The 11,043-nt window shown below is 41.3% G+C and overlaps 1 protein-coding gene across 1 annotated transcript in view; it reads right to left on the reverse strand.

Moving 5' to 3' along the window:
- The window catches only part of LOC102774344 (IST1 homolog), a 13,321-nt gene extending 4,745 nt beyond the window's left edge, over positions 1-8,576 (reverse strand). The window contains exons 1-6 of the mRNA XM_015558809.1: positions 8,563-8,576; positions 7,349-7,414; positions 4,819-4,999; positions 4,216-4,303; positions 3,470-3,553; positions 947-1,057 (exon numbers count right to left, since the gene is read on the reverse strand). Of these exons, the coding sequence (XP_015414295.1) occupies positions 947-1,057; positions 3,470-3,553; positions 4,216-4,303; positions 4,819-4,883 (348 nt within the window). The 5' untranslated portion in view covers positions 4,884-4,999; positions 7,349-7,414; positions 8,563-8,576. The remainder of the gene's footprint in view (positions 1-946; positions 1,058-3,469; positions 3,554-4,215; positions 4,304-4,818; positions 5,000-7,348; positions 7,415-8,562) is intronic.
- Between the last annotated feature and the right edge of the window lie 2,467 nt (positions 8,577-11,043).

An 11,043-nucleotide genomic window follows, 5' to 3' on the forward strand; every position in this document is an offset into this window, starting at 1 on the left:
ACATATAACTCTTAAAGAGAAAAAAAAAAATGGGTAAAAGAGTCCCTATCAGGAAACCATCAGGAGCAAAGCATCAGAAAAGACAAGCGTGCCCTTTAACCACAACCCAACATGATGCACGCTGCTCATCCATTGGAAGGCAGCACACTGGGAACACTTCCCTTGTGGCTTCATGCCTGCACTAAGCACACGTTTAGTACCTGAGGACAAGGTTATCCTTTATAACAGGGGTCCTCAAACTTTTTAAACAGGGGGCCAGTTTACTGTCTCTCAGACCGTTGGAGGGCCGGACTATAGTTTTTTTAAAAAAAACTATGAACAAATTCCTATGCACACTGCACATATCTTATTTTGCAGTAAAAAAACAAAACGGGAACAAATACAATATTTGTATTTGCATGTGGCCCGCGGGCCGTAGTTTGAGGACCCCTGCATTATAAAGTTACCACAGACAATTTTATCAATGGCTAAAATAAGTCACTTCCCATACGAGGTGATTTGAGAGGCATTAGGGAGAAATCCTTCTGGCCTTAAAACAGTCCATGACCACCCTGTGGAAGCTTCATCCACCTTCTGTGATAATAATGATGATGATAAAAAGCAAAATTTGATTACATCTGTGATGGGCCAGGCATTGCATTTAAATCCTTTGTACGGATTAGCTCATTTAATCATCTCGACAAGCTTATGAGATTTGTTAATAACTATTAACTATTATTACCTCTCTTCTATTGTTAACAACTCAGAAGGGTCATCTGACGGTTACCAGAAGTCAAACTCTGTTAGGAAAAGTATGTGGGCGGAGAAAAGGTACAAATTTCACCTGATTTACAATCCTGACAGCTTCCCCGAGAGCCACATTCATAAGTAGGAAAAAAAAAAAATCTTCCAGTGCACAATAAAAACCTCAGCTTTAAATCAATCCTCCCTTCTTGAAAGTACTCACCATGATGGCTGCCTTGGATTTATATGGCACATTATAGTTCTTAGCAATTTCTATCAGATACTGTTCCACTAAAACCTGGGGTGGACTGTTCACATTTAATTTACACATTAGCTGCAAAATAAAGAACATAACAAGAGTTGGTCTCACACACACACACACTCACACACCTACAAAATAAGAAACAACAAAAGTTTAGGTGATTTTTCATCTCTGCATCATTGCTCTTCATCTGTCTGGTCACTGTTATTTAAGATGTATGATTTTAAAAAGAAATATAACTTAGCGCCCTGGCCGAGGCTAGAGCATCTTGCCGTGCAAAGAAGACTCTAGGACAGGGGTGGGCAAACTTTTTGACTCGAGGGCCACAATGGGTTCTTAAACTGGACCGGAGGGCTGGAACAAAAGCATGGATGGAGTGTTTGTGTGAACTAATATAAATTCAAAGTAAACATCATTACATAAAAGGGTACGGTCTTTTTTTTCAATAGTTTTATTCATTTCAAACGGGCCGGATCTGGCCCATGGGCCGTAGTTTGCCCACGGCTGCTCTAGGGTCTGATTCCCGGTCAGGGCATGTACCCAGGTTGTGGATTTAATCCCCTGTCGGAGCGCATATGGGAAGCAACTGGTAAGATGTTTCTCTCTCACATCAATGTCAATGTTTCTCTCTCACATCTCTCTCCCTCTCCCTTCCTTCTTCTCTATAATCATTGAAAACCATATCCACAGGTGAGGATTTTTTAAAAAAAAGATATATAATTTAGCAACAACAAGGAGGGGCCCTCCTTATAAGACAGCACTTTCCTGGGGTGAAGGAACCTCAAACCAAGTAGAATAAGAGAAAAAAAATAGACATAAAAATATTGTGAATCAAGAATTCTGATTTTATGACAAGTATTTGAATTATGTCAGAGATAATATTCACCATACACAACAACCAGTACAGCAAGATACTAAGGAATCAGAATGGATACCCTGAGTGATGAGAATGTCCAACAGCCTGAAACAACTACTTCAGCCAGGTGCCTGTGTCCAGCTGAATGTCAGTCCTGAATTATGTAAGATGTTCAAAATTTGAAACTTCAAAGTTTCAATAACTTCTTTTGTATTATTAGGCCAGTTGCATTTAGGAAAACGAATGTTTTCTTAATAAAGAATCAGCCAGGTGGTATAGCTCAGTGGTTGAGCATCAACCTATGAACTAGGAAGTCATGGGTTCAATTCCTGGTCAGGGCACATGCCCAGGTTTCAGGGTTTGATCCCCGCCTAGGGGGCGTGCAGGAGGCAGCCAATCAATGATTCTCTCTCACCATTGATGTTTCTATCTCTCTCCTCCCTTCTCTGAAGTCAATAAAAATATATTTTAAAAAATAAAGAATCATCTCAGTTTTATTGACCCTAGTTTCTGTTTTGTTTTTCATCCTCACCTGAGGAGGGAGGATATTTTTTCCATTAATTTTTAGAGAAAGTGGAAGGAAAGGGGAAGGAGGGAAGAGAGCAAGAAACATTGAAGTGAGAGAGACACATCGATTATTTGCCTCCCGCACGCTCCCTGGGGATTGAATATGCAACTGAGGTACATGCCCTTACCTGGGAATTGAACCTGAGATACTTCGGTATGCAGGTCGACACTCTAACCACTGAGTCAAACTGGCCAGGGCTACTCTAATTTTTCTTAATTGAGGTAACATTGGTTACTAACATTATATAAGTTTCAGGTGTAGAACATTATAAATCCACTAGAAGCCCGGTGCACGAAATTTGTGCAGGAGGTGGGATGGGGGGGCAGGGGGTCCCTCAGCCAGGCCTGCACCCTCTCCAATCTGGGACCCCTCGGGGTATGTCTGACTGCCGGTTTAGGCCCCAGGGATCAGGCCTAAATGGGCAGACAGACATCCCTCTCCCAATCCAGACTGCTGACTCCTAACCCCTCTGCCTGCCTGCCTGCCTGATCGCCCCTACCTTGCCTCCCTGCTGGCCTGATTGCCCCTAACCACCTCTGCCTCGGCCCCCAGCCTAAGCTGCAGTCTGGCCTCCCTCTGCTGGAGGCTACCTGGCTAATCAGGGGAAGGCGCCACTCCCATCACCTCACTGCTGCTGCCACTGGTGGCCACCATGGCTGCCTGAGCCTCAGACCAGCCCTAGGCAGCAGCAGCCACCATTTGCAGCTTGCCTGAGCCTCAGGCAGCCGCTGCGGCTTTGTCCGGAAGGATGTCCACCCTAATTAGCAATTACCCTTTTATTAGTATAGATATCTGTATACATTATAGGGTGCTGACCACCAAAAATCTAGTTCTTATCTATCACCATATATTTGAACCCATTTAAAAGATCTGAGTCCCCCCCCCCGCAAAAAAAAATCTTAGCTCCCTAATCCAAGATCTTTATCCAAGTCCCTCTGCCTCCAATGCAAAAATTACTTCTATTATTCTTTCACTCTACACAAAATTATGTGTTCTGAGTTTGCCCAGCTTTTCCCAGACTTCTTGGTCTAGAAAAATGTGCCTCTGGAAGTGGTACTACCCGAGAGCTGACAGTTCCAATCTCAGTAGTTCGGCACAGCTGACCATACTCCTGGCTGTACTTTGCACACAGCTGATCAGATACCTGCAGCAAACCATCACCAAGAAAGAAAGAAAGGCAAAATGCGTCAAGTTATGGCAGATTTGCTTTAGATAAAGAACAACCGAAAGAGCAAAAACCACTTTCATGTTACCTCCCTGGAATGATGTTCTTTTAGCATCAAACAACAATAACAAAATAAGCACTTTGCGTCCTAGCCAGTTTGGATAGAGCATCAGCCTGCGGACCAAAGGGTCCCGAGTTCGATTTCGGTCAAGGGTGCAGGAGGCAACCAATCGTTGTATTTCTCTCACATAATATTTCTCTCTATCATTCCCTCTCTCTGAAAATCAATGAAAAAAAAAAAACCTCAGGTGAGGATTATAATAAAGGCAAATGAGCACTTTGCTTTGTTTTTAAGTATCTGATAAACCTCTAATTCTAAACACCGTATAAATTATGACACCCGTTCCCACATAAAAGAAACTTAATTTCAAGTTTTGTTTTTTTAGGCAAGGTTCCCCCCCTACACACACATTGTCATTACAAACAGTATTTATTTTTCACTTGAAGACTAACAGAAGAAAATACTTTTGGAGGGGGTTATTCTTTAAGAGAGGATAGGATTCCCCAAGTCTAAATGAGTAACATTAGTGATACTCTCACTTACAATCACGGCACATGTAGTTAAAACTCATCAAACTTACTATTTTCAGCTCAGGCACCTCTGACCGGAGTCGAGGAGCTGCCCAGATTAGTGTAGACACAGATTCAGCCAGACCAGAATCCAGTTCCCTAAGCAAAGCACAAAATCATGAAACTCGGGGCTTTCTGCTTCCCTCTTTCACTGCTTCAAAGGTAGTCCATGGACAAAGTCCAAAATATAATGTTATAATAAAATTTTTAAACTGAAATTAGAATATGGACTTCTATGTACATATATGTATGTAAAAGTATATAACACATATACTTGTGTTTATACACACATACATACATATAAATATACATATATAAACTGAAAGGAAATATACCAAAACCAAATCCTCATTCCAGATTTGGTGATCATGGATTCTTTTTGGCTGTATTTTCCAACTTTTCTACTACAAGTTTATATTATATTTTTACAGCTTGTGCGGGGGCCGGGGGGGGGGTGGGAAGGACATCTATTTGGTTTATTTTTAAATGGCTCTTTGGACTGACATATGCTTTTCAAGCAGAGACAAAGTCCCAAAAAGTTAGAGCCATAGGGGGCAGGGAGGCCTTATCACTCCTCTGAGCCTGCGAAACAATGCCAGTTCAATAAGTCTCACTTTGTGGCCTGGATCAAGCTAAACCGGGCCAGCAGCAGGTCACAATACAGCTCCAGGATCTCCATGGCCTCCACGAGGTAGTCTTCCCGTATAATGTGCTCCACTCGGACCCGAGCTCGTTCATCTTTCCCAGCAGCCAGATGGTCAGCGACCTCCTTCCTTGCTTTCTGGGCCTGCTCGGCTGCAGCATAAAGCACACACTTAGAAAAATGAATGTGTTTCAGATAAATGCTAAGCTGCTGTTACACCCATCCTAAGATCAACAAACATTTATTGTGTGTCCAGGTTATAGTTTGTGTTACCAATAGAACCCTGGAAGGTCAAAATTATTCTCTCCTTTAAAAAAAAAAGAATCAACTTAACCCGGCTGTTGTGGCTCAGTGGTTGAGCTTTCATGGTTGGATTCCCGGTCAGGGCACACGCCGGGGTGGCAGGCTCGATCCCTGGTGGGAGGCGTGCCAGGAAACAGCCGATCAATGATTCTCTCTCATCATTGATGTTTCTCTCTTTCTCTCTCTCCTTCTCCCTTCCTCTCTGGAAATCAATAAAAATATTTTTTTTAAAAAGAAATCAATTTAGATAAGACAAATTATTTAATTAAATAATTTGCTTTATTTATCTCAAATCACTCAGGTACTTCTTGTTTAAAGTTCTTCATTTGTAAGAAGAGTATAAAACTTATCTGGATAATAATATGTATCACTGGATTATCAGGATCAAATAAAAGAATATGTGAGCATGCATTTCAAAATTCACAAGTTCTGTGGATGTCATCAATGTCCTCTTCATTGTTCATGGTAACAAAAGGGGAACCACTGGATTTGGCTAAATTTCATTTATTTGGGGTACTTTCCTTAGGCCCCTATTACCTAAATAATGCCCAAATACCCGCTGCCAAGATTTGGCTAAGTAATGCCTAAAAATCAATTTGAAAGTTTGAGTAGCTACTACCTCTCTACCAATAAATTATACAGGGTGTTCCAAAAAATGTATATACACTTTGACAGCTGATAGCTCAATTTTGAAATGAAATGTATTTTAATAAACTCAGTCTTTATACTTTCTCAATACATTTTTGGGGACACCCTAGATTTCTGGGGGCACTCAGAAAACTGCATTTATATGCAATACTTATTTCACTGGAATCCTCCTCATAATCAGAAATCATCAGTTTTTCTACTTATCGAGGGGTTAACCACTCATGTGACCCACTGGAATGAGGAGAGAGCAAAAGGCAACAGAAAATACTAGTAAGTTGGACTTAAAGATAGAAGATTTTTTAAAAAAAGAGGATAACATGTATTACCTCTATGCATGAGTGTAATGCACTTGAGCTGTCACTTGATGGAAGAAATGGCGTGGGTGGTGGTGATATTTGAAAAAGGATAAGGAACCGAAACCGGTTTGGCTCAGTGGATAGAGCGTTGGCCTACGGACTGAAGGGTCCCAGGTTCGATTCTGGTCAAGGGCATGTACCTGGGTTGCGGGCACATCCCCAGTGGGGGATGTGCAGGAGGTGGCTGGCTGATCGATGTTTCTCTCTCATTGATGTTTCTCTCTCATCGATGTTTCTGACTCTCTATCTCTCTCCCTTCTCCTCTGTAAAAAATCAATAAAATATATTTTTTTTAAAAAAGAAAAAGGATAAGGAATCCTTTTCAGAAAAATGTGCCTGGGAGTTCAAACTTCATAGCTACTGCACATTTGAAAAGGTTTGACTATATAAAGTTCTCTGCCTCGGTGGAGAGAAGTCCAGGAATCGGGATATTGTTTTACATTTTAAACCTTTGGAAACATATTTCAAAAATTAATTTTTTTTTCCAGAGGCATGGATGCATAGAACAGACTGACAGGTCTCAGAGGGGAGGGGAGGGAAGAGATTAACCAAAGAACATACATGCATAGCCCGTGGACACAGGCAATATTGTGGTGAAGACCTGGGGAGGGGGAGGGACTGGGTAAAGGGGAAAAAGGGGGAGGGAGGGAGGACATCTGTAATACTGTCAACAATAAATTTTAAGAATGTAAACTTTTCATTTTGAGATCATTGCAGAGTCACTTGAAGTTTGTAAGAAGTAATACGGAGAGGCCCCCGGGTACACGTGACTGAGTTTTCTCCAGTGATAACATCTTGCAAAACCAAGACAGCAATATTGATAGAGTCAAGATACAGAGCTGACACTGGAAATTTTTTTAATGATTTGATCACTGTAATAATCATTCCCACATTCACCCCAGTCAGAAACATTATTTTAATTCTGAAGTTGGTGTTTCCCTTGCGTCTAAGCTACAAGGGCCCTTCCTTTGCCTCTGTAACATGTTTCCTGAGTCCATTTCTTCTACATTTCTACAGCTCACTTCTACCTCTGTGACTTTCTAAATAAACTTTCTCTTACAGTTTGAAAACAAATAAATTCCAAAGTCGGATAGTAAGGTCTTAGGAGGTATATCAGCCGGCGCACTGGAGTTGAGGGGAGATTGCACAGTGATCGGAGAGGCAGCTGGCTGGCCTGCCTGGAGTATTACTCACTTTTCTTTCTTTCCAGGAGTTTTAGGCGATTGACAACCAGTTGCAAGTTGACCCGAAGGCGATCAGCTTTGAAGACAGAGCCGAACATGATTTCACCACAAGGCACAGCAACTCTGAGCAAGTTTCCCAGAGAAAGAGAGAGTTTATCAGTGTCATGGGAGCTCCAGTTTCTCAACATCCACTTTATTCATTCAACAAGCCCCATGGAATGAATTCCTGACTGCTCGGTAATGGCCTGGCTGCACTTGCTTCTCCGTGGACCCATTCCACCCACATGACTCCTGCCAATCAAATAGGGGTTTACGTTTCCTCCAATTTATTCCAGTCGTCAGTGTTTTTGCTGGAACTTTTGAGAGTTCTGCAGGAAGTTTCTGACAAACATGAAAGTCTTTGGCAAGTGTCTATGGAAGCAGACAAAAACGTGTGATTCCCCTCCCCACAGGACATATTACTCACTTACGGAGAAATTGTAAGTTCTCCTTCTAAATAAAATATTAATGAATTTGAAAGGGAAATCCCCATAGGAAGAGATCACATAGCATTAAAAGCACATGGGAATGAGGACATAGAATTGTTCAGAGAACTAGATAAAACACAAGCTTAAACATGGCACGTTTCCATATTTGGACATCTAATGCCAGGCACCAACATGTTCCTAGGGAAAGCTAAAATCCCCTCAGTATCTCAATAATTTCAATACATGCTTGAGGCTAGTTGTTGTCTTCTGCCACTGGCATGCTAGCATGAATCTCCTTTCCTAACATGACACCTGTACATACTAAAACATACAAGCAGGAAGATGCGACAGTATGAAAAATGCCACCTCCTCCCCTTGTTATGACAACACATGGTTTCCCAAGTTACAAGTACTTCTCTCTGGTTTGATCCCTTAACGTCAAAAAACAAAACACCAAAAATAAAACCAAACTGGGATAATGGTCTGAGCTTTCCATGCCTGTGGTACAGGTCTAGAAAAACCACAAAGAGGAAACAGGCAACACGGAGAGCTGGTTTGAAACTCCTGCCTGCTCAGGGAGCAAAACCAGCCCGGCAGGGTTTTGTCGTTATTTTCCTACCAACAGGGTAGCTGAGGCTCTCCCATCACACAAATTCAATCTGCGCACATCGCAGGGATTCAATATGAATCTAGGGGAAGCGAAGAGGTGGAAAAAACATTGCAGTTTAATTCTCCAGTCCCCAGGTATCCCAAATACCTTTTAAAATCTCCTTTCAGTTCATCAGTTCTTCAAACTCTGTGGGGGAAGGAAAAAAAAACTTGGTGAAATAAAACGAAAGACTCTCAGATGAGATTGAGAACAGATAGCGTGCAGGTTAACTAGGTAAGAGTACAAATGAGGAAATGGGAGCAAAGGAACTAGCAAGGAAGGTCTCCCGGTGTGGGATATCTTTGCGAAATTTCATTCAACAGCTATCTGTTGAGCCAGTTACAGTGTTTAAGACCCCAGGTTTACTTAATAGAAATAACTTACATAAAGAATTATCCAGATATCAGAGAATAATACAGATTTTTAGAGAGATCAGGCAACTTTTGGTTATTTGGTTATTTCAGTGTCTTAAGTCTAAAAACTATGTTAGTTTACTTATCACTACTATTCCTGTTAAACGGACACTATGGAGCTTCCTACCATCAATATGTACGACCAAAGAAATCAGGATTGCTTGGAGTAAAGAATTCTAAAACAGGATACAGCAGAGAGATGACCCACCCTTTTGCGACTGCAGCACCAAACCAGGAAATCACCTGTGTTTCACCAATCAGAACATCCTGTTTTTTTTTTACCAGACATGCCTTTACACCACGTAATTGTAATTAATGGCTGGTAGTCAAAATTTTTTTTTTTTGCTTGCGTCTACCCGTGTCTGCTCTTTCAACTTGTCTGAAAAACAGACCTTGGAGTGTGTATCTTGATCTGGGAAAAATGAGTTACCCTTGAATACACCTGGATGGTTCAAGGAGGTCTGTTTTATAATCTTAATGCCAGTTTAGTGAGCTAAGCAATGAACCTAGAAACCAGAATGCCAGCTAGTGCTAAAACGGAATCACTGAGTGACCACAGGACTTCCTTCTTGGCCAAACTGAGGGAGATGACTATCATGAATAATATTAATATTCATGAAGCAAAGCCCTCTGATTTAGATGGCTACACATCAGTAGCTTCACTATGTTTTACCCATGGGTACAAGGTGTGTGTGTGTGTGTGTGTGTGTGTGTGTGCAGTTCAATAATTTTGATGATTCTTTGTCCCCATCAAGGTGAGAAAATATTGAAATTGAGATCTAAGGATTCCCTTGAAAGAATCTTAAAGGTCATACACTTTATTTGTATTTCTTTATTTTTATTTTAACTTATTTTAATATTTGTAAGGTAATATTTTCATTAAAAATCCAAAGAATAACGTAAGTTCTTTTTGTTCCTTTCGGCCACCATCCAATTCCACTTTCCTCTCCCAAAATAACCAGCATTAGCTAGTTGTTACACATCCTTCCACTCCTTTTCTATACAGATACCTATGCAACTATAATGTTATGTCTTTTAACATTAAATACATAATATTGCACTGTACATGTTTGCGTGTTTTTTTTAACTTAAAATTTTTGGAGCTCTTCTATCTACATTTTACTCCCACCCCTTCATTTAATTTAAGCTTCTCATTTTGCAGAAGTGCAAACCCAAGTCAAGTAGTAAAATGACTTTCCTAAGGGACCAGGGCACAGTCAGTACTTTTTAAATCAGCCAAAAAGCAATGATTATTTATTGAACAAAGTTTGCAGAGACTGCAAGGTGAAAAATAAACTCAGAATCCAATGTCTCTCCAACAGGTAAACGTATTTTTTTCTCAGTTTAGTTTGTTTTTGTCTGTATGCAGAAGTACTTTTTTTTTTGCATAGATGTATTGTAATTGAAGCACAAATTCAAATGGTGTCCATTTTATTTTAGTTAAGTTAATCAGAAGTACATGTTACTATGAAGTTGACTAGTAGTTAATTGGCAATTGAAGGATGACCTAACATTGCATCACATAGTCAAGCCCTCTTCCATTAAACTAAGCTGCTCTCCATTGTACTAAACCCCTTCCTCTCATTTCTCACAAATCTCCCATTGCTTGTTTCACTTTCCCCCTAGGTTCCCTCAGAGAGGTTTCTGAAGTCTTTTTTTCTTAATATAATTTTATTGATTTCGGAGAGGAAGGGAGAGGGAGAGAGAAATAGAAATATCAATGATGAGAGAGAATCATTGATGGTGCCACCTCCTGCACGCTCCCTACTGGGCATGGAGCCTGCAAGCCAGGCATGTGCCCTTAAAGAGGGGTTGCAGGCTCCATCCCCGGGGGAGGGCTGCAGGGGGTAGCCGATCAATGATTCTCTCTCATCATTGATTGATGTTTCTCTCTCATTCTCCCTTCCTCTCTGAAATCAATAAAAATATATTTTAAAAAAGAAAGAAAAGAAAAGAAATCAGGCCCAGAAAGCCCGGGATCGCCAATGGCCACACCCCAGGATTCAGCTCAGGAACCCCGAATTTCCTGGAGTAGCAAGACTGCGGGGTCATTGTGGGGTCAAGCTGAGGGGCCGGCCCAGCCCCGTTCACGTGACCCCGCCCCCTGGGGAAGATTTCATTTCCCTTCGGAGCGGGCGTGGAGGTGACAGGCAGATGGCCAGCCCCCTCCCGTCTG

The sequence above is a fragment of the Myotis davidii genome, unplaced genomic scaffold (assembly GCF_000327345.1).
Source record: "Myotis davidii unplaced genomic scaffold, ASM32734v1 scaffold453, whole genome shotgun sequence".
Taxonomy (NCBI): domain Eukaryota; kingdom Metazoa; phylum Chordata; class Mammalia; order Chiroptera; family Vespertilionidae; genus Myotis; species Myotis davidii.